The 18,482-nt window shown below is 45.7% G+C and overlaps 3 protein-coding genes across 11 annotated transcripts in view; 2 read left to right on the plus strand and 1 right to left on the minus strand.

The window, feature by feature from the left end:
* FGF19 (fibroblast growth factor 19) overlaps positions 1-10,310 on the minus strand; it is an 11,357-nt gene extending 1,047 nt beyond the window's left edge. The window contains exons 1-3 of the mRNA XM_068259901.1: positions 10,076-10,310; positions 6,991-7,094; positions 2,135-2,514 (exon numbers count right to left, since the gene is read on the minus strand). Coding sequence (XP_068116002.1) covers positions 2,203-2,514; positions 6,991-7,094; positions 10,076-10,310 — 651 coding nt within the window. The 3' untranslated portion in view covers positions 2,135-2,202. The remainder of the gene's footprint in view (positions 1-2,134; positions 2,515-6,990; positions 7,095-10,075) is intronic.
* The window catches only part of ANO1 (anoctamin 1), a 1,209,699-nt gene that overhangs the window by 54,574 nt on the left and 1,136,643 nt on the right, over positions 1-18,482 (plus strand). For all 9 annotated transcript variants that reach the window (XM_068260041.1, XM_068260039.1, XM_068260043.1 and 6 more), the window contains one exon: positions 2,185-2,351. The gene's annotated coding sequence lies outside the window, so the exon portion shown is untranslated. The remainder of the gene's footprint in view (positions 1-2,184; positions 2,352-18,482) is intronic.
* Positions 16,928-18,482, plus strand: part of LOC137537982 (uncharacterized) — a 32,127-nt gene continuing 30,572 nt past the window's right edge. The window contains exon 1 of the mRNA XM_068259902.1: positions 16,928-17,143. Coding sequence (XP_068116003.1) covers positions 16,928-17,143 — 216 coding nt within the window. The remainder of the gene's footprint in view (positions 17,144-18,482) is intronic.

Consider the following 18,482-nt stretch of genomic DNA (forward strand, 5'->3'; position numbering starts at 1 on the left):
GTCAGGGATAAGTGTACTTGTGCTCCACTATACTTTTTTTAAAGGACACCTGAGGGGAACATTAGGGTATTTACCTCAGGAGAGGAAAGCCACTAGATCCCTCCAGAGGTTCCCCCGTTGCCCTCCTCCTCACCGTTCCAGCCCTGAGATCCCCGCAGCCCTTGTCGACGGAGCTCGCACACACTGCTCACTTTCACACTAGCATGGAGTCGAAGCGGCCCAGCTTTTTCCGCCAAGCCGGGGATGCAGCTCCATGCGCAGGCACTTGCCTTTTGCGTCTGCCCAGTGCAGGCAAGCTCCGCGGAAGTATGGGTGTCCCAGTGCTTGAACAGAGGGACGGGGGAAGGTAAGTATCTAATTTTTTAACCTAATAGTCTCCCAGATTTACTTTAAACTTTCTGCAGGCTTCAATTGTGCTTTAAGGACAAGAATCCATAACACGTGGGTCGTTCAGTTTCTCGGAGTCAGGTTTCCACTGTGCACCAATGTATTAAAGGACAACTGAAGAGAGAGGTATATGGAGGCTGCCATATTTATTCCCTTAAGCAATATCAGTGTCCTGGCAGCCCTGCTGATCTTCTGCCTCTAATACTATTAGCCATAGCCCCTGAACAAGCATGCAGCAGATCAGGTGTTTCTGACATTATTGTCAGATCTGACAAGATTGGCTGCATGCTTGTTTCTGGTGTGATTCGGATGCTACTGCAGCCAAATAGATCAGCAGGGCTGCTGGGCAACTGCTATTGTTTAAAAGGTAAATAATTATGGCAGTCTCAATATTCTTCTCACTTCAGTTGTCCTTTAAAGCACAATTTAAAGGGCAACTGAAGTGAGAGGGATATGGAGGCTGCCATATTTATTGCTTTTTAAACAATACCAGTTGCCCGGCAGCCCTGCTGATCTATTTGGCTACAGCAGTGTCTGAATTACACCAGAAACAAGCTTGCAGCTAATCCTGTCAGATCTGACAATAATGTCAGAGCACCTGATCTGCTGCATGCTTGTTCAGGGGCTGTGGCTAAAAGTATTAGAGGCAGAGGATCAGCAGGATAGCCAGGTAACTGGTATTGCTTAAAAGGAAATAAATATGGCAGCCTCCATATTCCTTTCAGTTGCCCTTTAACTGCAAATAATAAGATCGATCCGGATGTTCCGTGATGTATAGAGACAAAGAGGTGGGCTGAATGGCTTTCCTCCTGTCTTCTCTGGGCGTCAGTACGGTATGACCATGTGATAAACAAAGTAGGAAGAACACTATATAGATGACTACACTTCCCTTCTCTGTGTCCCAGCATTACAGTGAAGACCATGACCGATATGCAATTCACTTTTTCTACTGAGTTTTCTTCTAGGAGAGAATTCCGCATCTTTTTAAAATACTTTTTCAGCACTCTGTAACTGAAAAAGTACCAAAAAGAAGGCGAAAAAGTACTGCCAAAATTATTTTGTGTATTCTTGCTTTCTGGTGGCTTAAAAGTTAATTCATTGTAAAATTAAAAAATATCACCGAGGAGAAACCCCAGGAGAAAACGTGGATTGCATTTGGGGCCATTTGTCGACATGAGGAGGTGGAGCTTTGTATGTCAGAGGAAGTAGGTGTAAGACCTCCCCATTTCTCCAAACAGGAAATAAAAACCTTTTCTATCTTTTTTATCGATATTAGGTGTCTACTGGTCTTCAACCTTACTCCTGTTTGATTGCAGCGATTGGATCCCGATTTGTACATACATTTTTCCTCCCTGTTTATCCAAAACATTTATATGCAACAGAATGACAAATAGGTTACAAGCAAAGTAATGTCAGGAGTCCTGAAAAGAACTTTGTACGGCTGTGTGGCATGAGAGTTCGCCAAAATAGCCGTGTATAGGGCAGCTCAATCAGCAGATCACCACCTAACGATGTCCCTCGTTCCTAGAGACCAACCAAAGAAATAACGTGTGAAGGTTTCTGAAGTAATGCCTGTAACATATCGGCTGCTAGTGTCCTCTTATTGTCCTAAATCGTACGCAGAATTCATGTGTTCAAACATCCCTGCCAAATCCAGATTTCTGAGCTTAGTTCCTGCCTTTTTCTCCAAAGCATGACCCATGCGGTAACATGACCTAGACGTTTGCCCGTCTTGCATGGACCATACCATGTCTTCTTCAGAGGTGCTGCTCATAACTGATGTTTTCTTATTCACAGGGACAGTTCATCCATTTGCTACTTTTTGTGAAATCTGGAGTGGTCCATAAGCCCTAAGGGGTCCATGCTGTCGACATTTGGAACGTTCTTTAGACCATCATATTCCAGCTCATCTACTTGCCCCTCGACAGACTGGTTAAGGTCTACAGGAGCCCAGTGGAGAACCGGTAAGAAGTGTGAGAGGGGCAGGTAGCCTTTTCCTTTTGACTGCAGTCTGTGTCTGTCTTTGCTAAGAGAGACTGCCATGCCATACTTCTGAGATCTATACATATTGTATCCGTCAGGAAGGAGTTCCTCCTTAAAAGAGCATTCTTCAGGAGAAAAGTTCATCTGTAGAATGAAAAATAGTTATCGTTAGTGCTTATGTCATTTTAAAGCGGTCCTGTAGTGACATATAGCAGAATGCAGTAAAGCGGTCCTGTAGTGACATATAGTAGAATGCAGTAAAGAGGTCCTGTAGTGACATATAGCAGAATGCAGTAAAGCGGTCCTGTAGTGACATATAGTAGAATGCAGTAAAGAGGTCCTGTAGTGACATATAGCAGAATGCAGTAAAGAGGCCCTGTAGTGACATATAGCAGAATGCAATAAAGAGGCCCTGTAGTGACATATAGCAGAATGCAGTAAAGAGGCCCTGTAGTGACATATAGCAGAATGCAGTAAAGAGGCCCTGTAGTAACATATAGCAGAATGCAGTAAAAAGGCCCTGTAGTGACATATAGCAGAATGCAGTAAAGAGGCCCTGTAGTGACATATAGCAGAATGCAGTAAAAAGGCCCTGTAGTGACATATAGCAGAATGCAGTAAAGAGGCCCTGTAGTGACATATAGCAGAATGCAGTAAAAAGGCCCTGTAGTGACATATAGCAGAATGCAGTAAAGAGGCCCTGTAGTGACATATAGCAGAATGCAGTAAAAAGGTCCTGTAGTGACATATAGCAGAATGCAGTAAAGAGGCTGTAGTGACATATAGCAGAATGCAGTAAAGAGGCCCTGTAGTGACATATAGCAGAATGCAGTAAAAAGGCCCTGTAGTGACATATAGCAGAATGCAGTAAAGAGGCCCTGTAGTGACATATAGCAGAATGCAGTAAAAAGGCCCTGTAGTGACATATAGCAGAATGCAGTAAAGAGGCCCTGTAGTGACATATAGCAGAATGCAGTAAAGAGGCCCTGTAGTGACATATAGCAGAATGCAGTAAAGAGGCCCTGTAGTGACATATAGCAGAATGCAGTAAAGAGGCCCTGTAGTGACATATAGCAGAATGCAGTAAAGAGGCCCTGTAGTGACATATAGCAGAATGCAGTAAAGAGGCCCTGTAGTGACACAGACACGGGGAGAACATACAAACTCCTTGCAGAATATCTGACTGGTTATTCTGCAGGTCTGCACCTGTTTTCCAGCATTATTTGCATTTTCTTTCTTACAATGATACAAATAGATGTTAATAGTGACATTATTGGCGAGCAGTATCTCCAGTAGCAGCTGATCTGTGTTGGTGCATTGGAGACGGCGTCATGCCTTGCAGTAACCTCCGCCTGTACAGGTATTTACAGCAGAGAGCGCTTGACTCACTGTCCGAGAACGGAGACATTATCAGCCAGACCAGTCACCCGGCGTTCATTCACCCATCATATCTGGGCCAAAATAAGGCATGAGGTGTAAAAAAGCATTGTGTAAGAGCTACTAGAAGGGTCAAAGGATAATGCTTTTTAAAGCACTGAGTTAACTCAAAAGCATAGTGCTGACTAATGACATTACCACTTGTTGTGTCACAGAGTCAGACATGTACGGCTGAACTATACCACGCTGCCTTAATTGCCCCGCTGTGCTGAATATTATTGATTTCAGCGGAGCAGATTGTTAGGTTATTACTCTGCCTAACAGTTTGTGATGGGAAGGTACCAGGCGGGACCAGGAACCGAAAAAACACTCAGAAAACCAGCAGCCAGTGTGTAGTAGGTGAAAGGACCACTATTGGGAAAATAAATAAATACAATTTAAAATACATGTAAGTAAAATATAGGAATGTGGGGTGTCTTAAAATAATCAAACAGTAAGAACATTCATAATTAGTAGTAAAACAGTTCTTGAACTGTTTTAGTTTCTTGAACTGTTTTACTGCTATTTATTATGAATGTTCCTATTGTTTGATTATGCTTAGTTTTATCATCGGTGTACTGAGTACTCCATATTTAAAGGGAAGTTCCGAGCACTATAAAGTGAACCAGAGACGAAGCACCCTCATGTATGTTACCATATATATCAGTGGGAACATCAGAGAAAACACCTACCCTGCTCTCTGTTTCATCCTTCACTGCTCTGTCCGCTTGTTATCAGCCCTGATAAAATCCCCCACTGAGCATTCAGTCTGGCTTTGCTGGGAATAATTATAGCTGAGTCATTATAGCAGAGCCAGAAGGGGGCAGGCTTTGGCTTGAAAAGACATCAGAGAAGATATTCAGCTATAATGATTCCTGAGCAAAGCCAGACTGACTGCTCAGTTGGGGATTGGATTATGGCTGATAACAAGCAGGCTGAGCAGCGAAGGATGAAACAGAGAGCAGGGTAGGTGTTTTCTCTAATGTTCCCACTGATAGATATGGTAAAATACATGAGGGTGCTTCCTCTCTGGTTCACTTTAAAAATAAAAAATCCACTTACCTGGAGCTTCCTCCAGCCCCCTGCAGCTGTCCTGTGCTCTCGCCGCAGCTCCGGTGGCTCCCGGTATCCTCCAGTGGAGATGCCGACCTCGCCAGGCTGGCTTCTGCGTCGGCTTCTCCTGCGCTCCAGCATGCGGTTCACTGGTTGCGCTGACGTCACCTGGACTGTACTGCGCAGGCACAGAACTACCGCGCCCGCGCACTACAGTCCGGATGATGTCAGTGCGGCTCTGAGAGTAGCTCATGCATGCGCAGTGGACATCCTGCGCCGGAGGGGACCCCAGGCCACCATCGGTGAGCGGAGCTGCGACGAGGGCAAAGGACAGCTGGCAGGGGCTGGAGGAAGCCCCAGGTAAGTGGATTTTTTATTTTTCTAGTGCTCGGATGTGTCCTTTAATTTTTTAATTTTTCTAGGCACTGTATTTGGCCTGAGGAGGTGGGCTTAGACCCGCGAAACGCGATGCCTGTGCTTAATAAATATTGATACATGCAACAGTCCTCCCTTTTTTTTAAATTTTAGTGTTTTTAACCTAGTTTTGGGCGCCTCTTTTGTAATGTGTATAAAATGTAGATCTGACAGGTTTTGGACTAGTCAATCTGCTAATGGGGGACTCTCATGGTTTTCGTTATCGTCAAAAGCACTTACTGAATGCCAGTTGCTCCATCCAACTGGCGAAATTGTGTGCCAAATAGTAGGAAAGGGCAGCCATCCTGCATCTCTATATACATCCTTTCCATGCATTGCTTTTGTCCAGAATAAAGGAGATACTGAGAATCACCCCCATAAGGAGATAGACTAGTCCAAAATCTGTCACATCTGTCACATTTTTGTCTGTCTACAGTAAGCAACAGCAACATAGGAAGACAGTAGTTTATAGTGCATTTTACTTTGCACTTCTTATAAGTATGCATACACATGCATTTTAACATTTGACAATTTTTTGCTTTAGTGGTTCTTTAACCCCCTTGGCGGTATGATTCTTTCCGGATTTGAGGGTCTAAAAGCGGTAAAAAAAATTTCCACCCTTTCAGACCCTAAAACCTGGAACAAATCATGCTGCCCGGGAGATCTGCACAGCCCCAGTAATCAGTCCCCTCCCTGGCTCCGGCGCTGCAGTTATACCTCCATCCTCCGGGTGGCGCTGCAACTCTAAAGTGAGATTGCCGGCTGTCGTCATGACGGCAGGGGAAGAATTCCACACAGCTAAACAGCCTAGGCTAAGAATCACTGCAAGGGCAGGACTACATACCAACATACAGCAATATATAATTATAGGAAGTGTTTCTGATGCTGAAATCAGAAAAATTACCATAAAAGTGGGTATCCTAAATAAATTACTGCATTCTACTATATGACGCTACAGGGACTCTTTAAACTTCCCAGTAATTGAAATTGCTTGCCACTATTGCGCTGTGTATGCCCACTATTGCTCTGTGTAGGGAAATTTCCATATTTATTTCCTTTTAAACAATACCAGTTGCCTGGCAGCCCTGCTGATCTATTTGGCTGCAGTAGTGTCTGAATCACACGAGAAACAAGCATGCAGCTAATCTTGTCAGATCTGATAATAATGTCAGAAACACCTGATCTGCTGCATGCTTGTTCAGGGGCTATGGCCGAAAATATTAGAGGCAGAGGATTAGCAGGATCGCCAGGCAACTGGTATTGCTTAAAGCCCAATCTACACGATACGATTCTTTGTACGATTCAATTACGATTCTATTTACAATTCGATTAAATCCGACATGTCTGATCGAGATTCGATTCGATTCAGTTCGATTTGCCATTGCAAAGCAATGACAAATCGAATTGCATCGAATCAAATCCCCATCGGACATGTCGGATTGAATCGAATCGTAAATAGAATCGTAATCGAATCGTACAAAGAATCGTATCGTGTAGATTGGGCTTAACATGAAATAAATATGTCAGCCTCCATATCCCTGTCGGGTTCAGTTGTCCTTTAAATCACTTTAACCTGTCTGAAAACATACATGTGCTAGGAACGTAACCATGAACGTAAGTCAGTTGTTTTCTTTAGCGATTTCCTAGTAAGGCAATGAAAGGTTTATTACATGTGTGATTTTATCAGTGCCCTGCTAGCGTGGCTGCATGATAAATGACACAAGCTGATATACGTACCATCCCGTATAGAGCGCCTTCGCTCCCCATACACAGATACAGAGAGGAGTGATATCCTTTAATGGCCACTACTCCAACCGCCACAGCCCGGATTTCTAGCAGACCTGGAGAGGAAGAGAAGAAGTATAAAAACTTCAGGTGGCATTTCTCGATTTCTCCTGCACACATGAAGACATTTAAACACACAGACCACTCCAGCGAAAAAAACAAGCAGTTGAAATCTGACAGAACTGACAGGTTTTGGACTAGTCTATCTCCTCGTGGGGGATTCTCAGGGTTTTCTTTATTTTCAGAAGCATTGCCTGAATGGCAGTTGCTAAGTCTAACTGACAAAATAGTGTGCAAGTGAGGAGGGAGGCTGGCTGGTATCTTACTATTTTGTCAGGTAAACTGCCATTCAGGAAATGCTTTTGAAAAAAAAGAAAACCTGAGCGTCCCCCATGAGGAGATGGACTAGTCCAAAACTTATCGGTTCTGCCAGATTTTAACTGCTTACTTTTTCAGCTGAAGCCGCCCTTTAAAGACCATTGTAATGAATTCTGCAGCAAGTTTAGCAGTTGCAGAAAGCCACCAGACAGAATGCTCGTTCTTTCACTAAACAGCTGGAATCTGATTGGTTGAGAAGCTGCTACCTTTTTACTGCAAGTTTGTTAGAGCTGGAGAGTGCTATGATCTGTCAGACCACTACAGTTTAGCTGCATATAATATCAAAGTGTACCACAGCCACAAGCTCAGGTCTAAAGCCAAATACTTACTTAAGGGGAGAGTAAAGCCTCTGGATTCTGTGGAGGATTCCCATGTCGCCCTTCAGACCAGCATTGCTGAGCGCGGAGCCTCCAGAAGGGATCTGACAAGCTCTTGTCCAAGCTCACACTCACGTTCCTCTTTAAAGAGGAACTGTCGCGAAAATCTCAAAATGTCAAACACCTACAAATAAGAAGTACATTTCTCCCGGAGTAAAATGAGCCATAAATTACTTTTCTCCTATGTTGCTGTCACTTACAGTAGGTAGTAGAAATCTGACATTACCGACAGGTTTTGGGTTAGTCCATCTCTGCATAGGGGATTCTCAGCATGTTCTTTATTCTTTATAAAGTCATTCCCTGAATAAAAATTATACAAAGATGCTGGCCAGCCTCCCTGCTCGCTGTACACTTTTTTGGCAGTTGGACGGAGAAACTGCCATTCACTAAGTGCTATTAAAAATAAAGAAAACCCTCAGAACCCCTCTTGAAAAAATGGGCTAGTCCAAAACCTGTCGGTAATGTCAGATTTCTACTACTTACTGTAAGTGGCAGGAACATAGGAGAAAAGTAATTTATAGCACATATTACTCTGGAAGAAATGTACTACTTAATTGTATGTGTTTACATATATTTTACATTTTAAGATTTTCATGACAGAGGTCCTTTAAGCATCAGCGTAGCCATAGTGTACCTGCACGAGTACGGCTGCGCCTGTGCAGTAACCTGGAGCTCCTACATAGATATGAGCACAGTCATGATGTGCAGGAGGGGGGCTCGGACAGCGCTGGAGGTCCGGGGGATGCCATGGATCCAGAGGCTTTCCTCTCCTTAGGTAAGTATTACATTTTTTACCGGACATTCTCCTCGGGTTCTCTTTAATCGTGTAAATTATTACTTAGTATTTATATAGCGCCAACATATTACGCAGGGCTGTACAGGGTATATATTGTCTTGTCACTTACTGTCTCTCAGAGGAGCTCACCATCTAATCCTACCATAGTCTATGTATGCATTGTGTATGTATCGTAGTCTAGGGACAATTTAGGGGGAAGCCAATTAACTTATCTCTATGTTTTTGCAATGTGGGAGGAAACCGGAGTGCCCGGATGAAACCCACACAGACAAACTCTTTGCAGATGTTGACCTGGCTGGGATTGGAACCGGGAACCCAGCGCTGCAAGGCGAGGGCGCTAACCACTACACCACCATGGTGATAATCTATCAGAATAAGGCAACATTCACACTGGTGCGTTATGGCGCAGCCAGGACCGTCACACTGCAATGTACCCCTTGCGTGACGCTCACATAACGGTGCATAACGGCGTGCGGCATTCCAGCGCACTGCATGCAAGGCATTACTGCAAAATGCCGTGACAGTGAAGCATATCTTTCATTTACTGTATGCTTCACTGTACGTGACGCTCGGTTAATGCACGGCACAACTTTCCCGTTGCGTTCCTACTTTACTGGGAACGCACCGCCCCACTGTAAACCCAGCCTCACTTAAAGGCACTCAGAGCTGAATGTAATAAAAAGATTTATACATACCCGGGGCTTCCTCCAGCCCCATCCGCTCGGATCACTCCTCCGCTGTCTGCAGATTCGGTACCAGGTCCCATCACTTCCTCCAGTCGGCTCCAGTCTGATGTAAGAGAAGTGCGCTGTTTGCGTATCTCAGCAGCAGCTTCTAGAGAGATACGTAGAGGACGCTCTTCTCCTTCGTAGACTGGCCCCGACTGACGGAAGTGACGGGACCCGGTACCGGAGCTGCAGACATCGGAGGAGCGATCTGAGCGGATGGGGCTGGAGGAAGCCCCAGGTATGTATAAAACGTTCTGTTTAATCCAGCTCTGAGTCCCTTTAAGGTTTGATACATACAGAAAAAATCTACGGACACCCTTGAATGAAACTCTATGGTTAGGTTCACAGTGGGACGTTCTTGTCCTGCATTATAAAGTCATTAAACCGCAGGTTACTGCACTACAATGATAATCCTATGCGACAATCACAGTGCGACTTTAAAGTTGCGTTGTAAATGTAGCGTTATGGTTACTCACTGCTGCAGCGCAATACCTCTAAACATAGACATTCAACAGATACTTTTCTATGCCTGTATGCTTCACTGTATCTACTGTATGCAATGATAACGCAGCGTTATTGTGCGTTTCCACCTTTTTTTTGCGTTGCGTTGTAATGCTGCGTTGCGACTTTAACGTCGCATTAAATCGCAATGTCCTGCACCACCTAGTAATAGCCATAGGACTGCATCTAATACACCTTGCAAAATTGATAAGAACATCTAAGTACAGATAAATAATAGCTGCGATTTGTGTACTTACTGTGAGCGCTCTGATGCCTCTCCCCATCCACTCTGCCATCATCCTGTATCCTGAGATAATAGCTGTCCTGCCCGTGCTTCCTGGCCGTGTACAGACGCCTTATCCTGATGGACTCCCCCCAGCCGCTCTGCACGTGCGGCCCCGCGTCAAACAGCGGCAGAGCGCAAGCCGTGCGTGCAAACCACAGCTCCAGCAGCGTGACAGCCAGCAGCGTGCAAGCCAACCTCCTGCACATCTTCCCGGGGGATGGAAATGGCAATAGGAGAGCTCAGAGAAGGGAACACACAAGTGTCAGGACAGTTTCCAGGCAGACTGAAGGCAGCAAGGCTTTTTTTGCTAATTGCCTCTAGGCTGTAGTAAATACAAAGCCAATCCCCTGGCTTTTATAGATGCGTTATCAGCAGCACCACAGATAAGGCAATACATGCATTTCATAGTGATGATTGGTGACTGCCCCACTTATATTGATCCGCATGACATCATCTATGGGAAGTCTGACATTTATTTATCTTTTTGTAACTTTTTTTTTTTTAGTTTCCTTTGGATTCCCTTTGCTTTGATGTCTTCACTGATACAATTCAGTTATTGCGGTTTCTTATTATACATACTACAGCAGGGTGGGCAGCACGGTGGTGTAGTGGGTAGCAATAGCTCCCCAGTGCGAATCCCAGCCAGAGCACTATCTGCACAGTTTGTATGTTCTGTCTGTGCGGGTTTCCTCCAAGTACTCCGGTTTCCTCCCACATCCTAAAAAATACAGATAAGTTAATTGGCTTCCCCCTAAATTGGCCCTAGACTACAATGCACGTATGACTATGGTAGGGATAAGAGTGTGAGCCCCTCTGAGGGACAGTTAGTGACAAGTCTACATATACTCTGTAATGTGCTACAGAAGATGTTGGCACTATATAAATACGTAATAATAAATAATATTACTTATATGAAATATCCTGGTTTTAGCATCATAATTGCTTCCTGTAGCTATACATTGCTGTATATTAGTATGTAATCCCGCCCTTCTAGTTATGATTAGCCTAGGCTGTTTATTATGCAGAATCCCCCACCCAGCCAGCATTCTGGGAGACTAGTGATCTTTTCTACTGGCTTTAGAACGCTCGGTAAGAAAACGTTCCGTAGAGATGACCTGCCTGTACTAAAGATGTGGCATGATTTTCAGAATGTAAATCAGGGAGAGAGTTTACAATGGACAAACACTGACTAAATAATCTATAAATTAATTTTGTAAAATAAGCAATTTTAAACCAAAGTTTATAAACATAATAAAACATAATACAAAATTGCTGTAAGGGTATAATAAAGACATACAGTCAGTAAAATAGGCTGTTTTAATAATTATGTAATGTCAAATACAGTTCCTCTTTAAAGGGAACCTGAACTGAGTAAAATGATTTAAAATAAACACATGAGGTACCTGCAAATGGATCTTAAATACCAACCTCACTGTTAGTCCCTCTCAGAAGCTCACATCAATCCTTTTCAGTTCTGCCAAGATTTTGTCAGTACTGAAATATATCAGTTGCTGTCAGTTATATATCAGTTGTTGTCAGTTATAACTGAAAGGACAACTGATGAGCAAGGTATTGTCCATGTTTCCCTATGGCTCAAGTGGACGATATTAAAGTTTAACAGTGTGCTGCCCAGGAAGCTGTTATGGGGTAATGGCCATTTTCAAAATAAAGGACAGTCCATTGATCACAGTGGACAAATGGGACGCAGGAGAGGAGAAAGAGATTGAGGAGTAGACTACAAGGGAGGTAAGTATGACCTGTGTGTGGTTATTGTGACTTTTAATTTTCAGTTCAGGTTTGCTTAAAGAGAACCCGAGGTGTGTTTAAAGAATGTTATCTGCATACAGAGGCTGGATCTGCCTATACAGCCCAGTCTCTGTTGCTATCCCAAACCCCACTAAGGTCCCCCTGCACTCTGCAATCCCCCATAAATTACAGCCATGCTGTGAGGCTGTGTTTACATCTGTAGTGTCAGTCTCAGCTGCTGCCCCGCCTCCTGCATAGCTCCGGCTCCTGCCCCTGTCCCTTCCCTCCAATCAGCAGGGAGGGAAGGGATGCAGGCGGGGACTGGAGTTCTGCAGGAGGCGGGGAGAGCAGCAGACTGACACTATAGAGATAAACACAGCCTCACAGCATGGCTGTGATTTATGGGGGATTGCAGAGTGCAGGGGGACCTTAAGGAGGTTGGGGATAGCAACAGAGGCTGGGGTGTATAGGCAGATCCAGCCTCTGTATGCAGATAATATTCTTCAAACCCACCTCGGGTTCTCTTTAAAGGCAATGAGGCAATTTAGATGTATTGCTATGTAGCACACAGGGGGTGACAGGCATAGAGGTACTGCTGACACCTTCAGATGTGTCAGCAAGCCTGAGCAAGCTCACCATTACCTTTCCTGCATTGTACAATTAAAGCCACTGACCACCCAGCAGCAACTGAGCACACTAGCATCACTAATCCCGGCTTATAGCACCCTGTATGCTCAGATACTGGAGACACAGCCAGAGTATGAGGCTGAGCTACTCAGGAGTACAACACGGCACCGCAGCTGAGCTCACTAGCATCACTAATCCCGGCTTATAGCACCCTGTATGCTCAGATACTGGAGACACAGCCAGCGTATGAGGCTGAGCTACTCAGGAGTACAACACGGCACCGCAGCTGAGCTCACTAGCATCACTAATCCCGGCTTATAGCACCCTGTATGCTCAGATACTGGAGACACAGCCAGCGTATGAGGCTGAGCTGCTCAGGAGTACAACACGGCACCGCAGCTGAGCTCACTAGCATCACTAATCCCGGCTTATAGCACCCTGTATGCTCAGATACTGGAGACACAGCCAGCGTATGAGGCTGAGCTGCTCAGGAGTACAACACGGCACCGCAGCTGAGCTCACTAGCATCACTAATCCCGGCTTATAGCACCCTGTATGCTCAGATACTGGAGACACAGCCAGAGTATGAGGCTGAGCTACTCAGGAGTACAACACGGCACCGCAGCTGAGCTCACTAGCATCACTAATCCCGGCTTATAGCACCCTGTATGCTCAGATACTGGAGACACAGCCAGAGTATGAGGCTGAGCTACTCAGGAGTACAACACGGCACCGCAGCTGAGCTCACTAGCATCACTAATCCTGGCTTATAGCACCCTGTATGCTCAGATACTGGAGACACAGCCAGAGTATGAGGCTGAGCTACTCAGGAGTACAACACGGCACCGCAACTGAGCTCACTAGCATCACTAATCCCGGCTTATAGCACCCTGTATGCTCAGATACTGGAGACACAGCCAGCGTATGAGGCTGAGCTACTCAGGAGTACAACACGGCACCGCAGCTCAGCACACTAGCATCACTAATCCCGGCTTATAACGCCCTGTATGTTCAGATACTGGAGACACAGCCAGAGTATGAGGCTGAGCTACTCAGGAGTACAACACGGCACCGCAACTGAGCACACTAGCATCACTAATCCCGGCTTATAGCACCCTGTATGCTCAGATACTGGAGACACAGCCAGAGTATGAGGCTGAGCTACTCAGGAGTACAACACGGCACCGCAGCTGAGCACACTAGCATCACTAATCCTGGCTTATAGCACCCTGTATGCTCAGATACTGGAGACACAGCCAGCGTATGAGGCTGAGCTACTCAGGAGTACAACACGGCACCGCAGCTGAGCTCACTAGCATCACTAATCCTGGCTTATAGCACCCTGTATGTTCAGATACTGGAGACACAGCCAGCGTATGAGGCTGAGCTGCTCAGGAGTACAACACGGCACCGCAGCTGAGCACACTAGCATCACTAATCCCGGCTTATAGCACCCTGTATGCTCAGATACTGGAGACACAGCCAGAGTATGAGGCTGAGCTACTCAGGAGTACAACACGGCACCGCAGCTGAGCTCACTAGCATCACTAATCCCGGCTTATAGCACCCTGTATGCTCAGATACTGGAGACACAGCCAGAGTATGAGGCTGAGCTACTCAGGAGTACAACACGGCACCGCAGCTGAGCTCACTAGCATCACTAATCCCGGCTTATAGCACCCTGTATGCTCAGATACTGGAGACACAGCCAGAGTATGAGGCTGAGCTACTCAGGAGTACAACACGGCACCGCAGCTGAGCTCACTAGCATCACTAATCCTGGCTTATAGCACCCTGTATGCTCAGATACTGGAGACACAGCCAGAGTATGAGGCTGAGCTGCTCAGGAGTACAACACGGCACCGCAGCTGAGCTCACTAGCATCACTAATCCCGGCTTATAGCACCCTGTATGCTCAGATACTGGAGACACATCCAGAGTATGAGGCTGAGCTACTCAGGAGTACAACACGGCACCGCAGCTGAGCTCACTAGCATCACTAATCCCGGCTTATAGCACCCTGTATGCTCAGATACTGGAGACACAGCCAGCGTATGAGGCTGAGCTACTCAGGAGTACAACACGGCACCGCAGCTGAGCTCACTAGCATCACTAATCCCGGCTTATAGCACCCTATATGCTCAGATACTGGAGACACAGCCAGCGTATGAGGCTGAGCTACTCAGGAGTACAACACGGCACCGCAACTGAGCACACTAGCATCACTAATCCCGGCTTATAGCACCCTGTATGTTCAGATACTGGAGACACAGCCAGAGTATGAGGCTGAGCTACTCAGGAGTACAACACGGCACCGCAGCTGAGCTCACTAGCATCACTAATCCCGGCTTATAGCACCCTGTATGCTCAGATACTGGAGACACAGCCAGAGTATGAGGCTGAGCTGCTCAGGAGTACAACACGGCACCGCAGCTGAGCTCACTAGCATCACTAATCCTGGCTTATAGCACCCTGTATGCTCAGATACTGGAGACACAGCCAGCGTATGAGGCTGAGCTACTCAGGAGTACAACACGGCACCGCAACTGAGCACACTAGCATCACTAATCCCGGCTTATAGCACCCTGTATGCTCAGATACAGGAGACACAGCCAGAGTATGAGGCTGAGCTACTCAGGAGTACAACACGGCACCGCAGCTGAGCTCACTAGCATCACTAATCCCGGCTTATAGCACCCTGTATGCTCAGATACTGGAGACACAGCCAGCGTATGAGGCTGAGCTACTCAGGAGTACAACACGGCACCGCAGCTGAGCACACTAGCATCACTAATCCCGGCTTATAGCACCCTGTATGCTCAGATACTGGAGACACAGCCAGCGTATGAGGCTGAGCTACTCAGGAGTACAACACGGCACCGCAACTGAGCTCACTAGCATCACTAATCCCGGCTTATAGCACCCTGTATGCTCAGATACTGGAGACACATCCAGAGTATGAGGCTGAGCTACTCAGGAGTACAACACGGCACCGCAACTGAGCACACTAGCATCACTAATCCCGGCTTATAGCACCCTGTATGCTCAGATACTGGAGACACAGCCAGCGTATGAGGCTGAGCTACTCAGGAGTACAACACGGCACCGCAGCTGAGCTCACTAGCATCACTAATCCCGGCTTATAGCACCCTGTATGCTCAGATACTGGAGACACAGCCAGCGTATGAGGCTGAGCTACTCAGGAGTACAACACGGCACCGCAGCTGAGCACACTAGCATCACTAATCCCGGCTTATAACGCCCTGTATGTTCAGATACTGGAGACACAGCCAGAGTATGAGGCTGAGCTACTCAGGAGTACAACACGGCACCGCAGCTGAGCACACTAGCATCACTAATCCCGGCTTATAGCACCCTGTATGCTCAGATACTGGAGACACAGCCAGCGTATGAGGCTGAGCTACTCAGGAGTACAACACGGCACCGCAGCTGAGCACACTAGCATCACTAATCCCGGCTTATAGCACCCTGTATGCTCAGATACTGGAGACACAGCCAGCGTATGAGGCTGAGCTACTCAGGAGTACAACACGGCACCGCAACTGAGCACACTAGCATCACTAATCCCGGCTTATAGCACCCTGTATGCTCAGATACTGGAGACACATCCAGAGTATGAGGCTGAGCTACTCAGGAGTACAACACGGCACCGCAGCTGAGCACACTAGCATCACTAATCCCGGCTTATAGCACCCTGTATGCTCAGATACAGGAGACACAGCCAGAGTATGAGGCTGAGCTACTCAGGAGTACAACACGGCACCGCAGCTGAGCTCACTAGCATCACTAATCCCGGCTTATAGCACCCTGTATGCTCAGATACTGGAGACACAGCCAGAGTATGAGGCTGAGCTACTCAGGAGTACAATACGGCACCGCAGCTGAGCTCACTAGCATCACTAATCCCGGCTTATAGCACCCTGTATGCTCAGATACTGGAGACACAGCCAGCGTATGAGGCTGAGCTACTCAGGAGTACAACACGGCACCGCAACTGAGCACACTAGCATCACTAATCCCGGCTTATAGCACCCTGTATGCTCAGATACAGTGGGATGCGAAAGTTTGGACAACCTTGTTAATCATCATGATTTTCCTGTATAAATTGTTGGTTGTTACGATAAAAAATGTCAGTTAAATATATCATATAGGAGACTAATACAGTGATATTTGACAAGTGAAATTAAGTTTATTGAATTTACAGAAAGCGTGCAATAATTGTTTAAACAAAATTAGGCAGGTGCATAAATTTGGGCACTGTTGTCATTTGATTGATTCCAAAACCTTTAGAACTAATTATTGGAACTCAAATTGGCTTGGTAAGCTCAGTGACCCCTGACCGACATACACAGGTCAATCCAATTATGAGAGAGTATTTAAGGGGTCAATTGTAAGTTTCCCTCCTCTTTTTTCTCTGAAGAGTAGCAACATGGGGGTCTCAAAACAACTCTCAAATGATCAGAAGACAAAGATTGTTCACCGTCATGATTTTGGGGAAGGATACAGAAAGCTGTCTCAGAGATTTCAACTGTCTGTTTCCACAGTTAGGAACTTATTGAGGAAATGGAAACCCACAGGCTCAGTTCAAGTTAAGGCTAGAAGTGGCAGACCAAGAAAAATATCGGACAGAAAGAAGCAACAAATGGTAAGAACAGTCAGAGTCAACCCACAGACCAGCACCAAAGACCTACAACATCATCCTGCTGCAGATGGAGTCACTGTGCAATGTTCAACCATTCAGCGCACTTTACACAAGGACATGCTGTATGCGAGAGTGATGCAAAGGAAGCCTTTTCTTCGCCCACAGCACAAACAGAGCCGCGTAAGCTATGCTAAAGTACATTTGGAGAAGCCAGCTTAATTTTGGAATAAGGTGCTGTGGACTGATGAAACTAAAATTAGTTATTTGGGTGTAACAAGGGGCGTAATGTATGGAGAAAAAAGAACTCAGCATTCCGAGAAAAACACCTGCTACCTACAGTAAAATATGGTGGTGGTTCCATCATGCTGTGGGGCTGTGTGGCCAGTGCAGGGACTGGGAATCTTGTCAAAGTTGAGGGATGCATGGATTCCACTCAGTATCAGCAGATTCTGGAGACCAATGTCCAGGAATCAGTGACAAAGCTGAAGCTGAAGATCTTTCAACAAGACAACGACCCTAAACAATGCTCAAAGTCCACTAAGGCATTCATACAGAGGAACAAGTACAATGTTCTGGAATGGCCATCTCAGTCCCCAGAGCCCAGACCTGAATATAATTGATAATCTGTGGTGTGAGTTAAAGAGAGCTGTCCATGCTCGGAAGCCATCAAACCTGAATGAACTAGAGATGTTTTGTAAAGAGGAATGGTCCAAAATACCTTTAACCAGAATCCAGACTCTCATTGGAACCTACAGGAAGCGTTTAGAGGCTGTAATTTCTGCAAAAGGAGGATCTACTAAATATTGATTTCATTTATTTTTTGTGGTGCCCAAATTTTTGCACCTGCCTAATTTTGTTTCAACAAGTATTGCACACTTTCTGTAAATCCAATAACCTTCATTTCACTTCTCAAACATAACTGTGTGTGTGTCTCCTATATGATATATTCAACTGACATTTTTTATCGTAACAACCAACGATTTATACAGGAAAATCATGACAATTAACAAGGTTGCCCAAACTTTCGCATCCCTCTGTACTGGAGACACATCCAGAGTATGAGGCTGAGTTACTCAGCAGTACAACATGGCACCACAACGCCTGCAGAGGTGGTACTTTTCACTATCAAACATCATGAAGGAAATTGCTTTTCTTATTTACAATATTCATTTATAAATTATTTCGACATTGTGCACTGTAAAATCTTTCCTCTCCCTGATTTACTTTGTGACATTAAATACAGGTGGCAACATCAAAGGTTCTGGAAGGTGCTGGAAGGTGATATTTGCAGATTTCTAAAGCCAGTAGAAAAGATCTCTGGTCTCCCACAATGCTCGGGGGG

The sequence above is a fragment of the Hyperolius riggenbachi genome, chromosome 11 (genome assembly GCF_040937935.1).
Source record: "Hyperolius riggenbachi isolate aHypRig1 chromosome 11, aHypRig1.pri, whole genome shotgun sequence".
In the NCBI taxonomy this organism is placed as follows: domain Eukaryota; kingdom Metazoa; phylum Chordata; class Amphibia; order Anura; family Hyperoliidae; genus Hyperolius; species Hyperolius riggenbachi.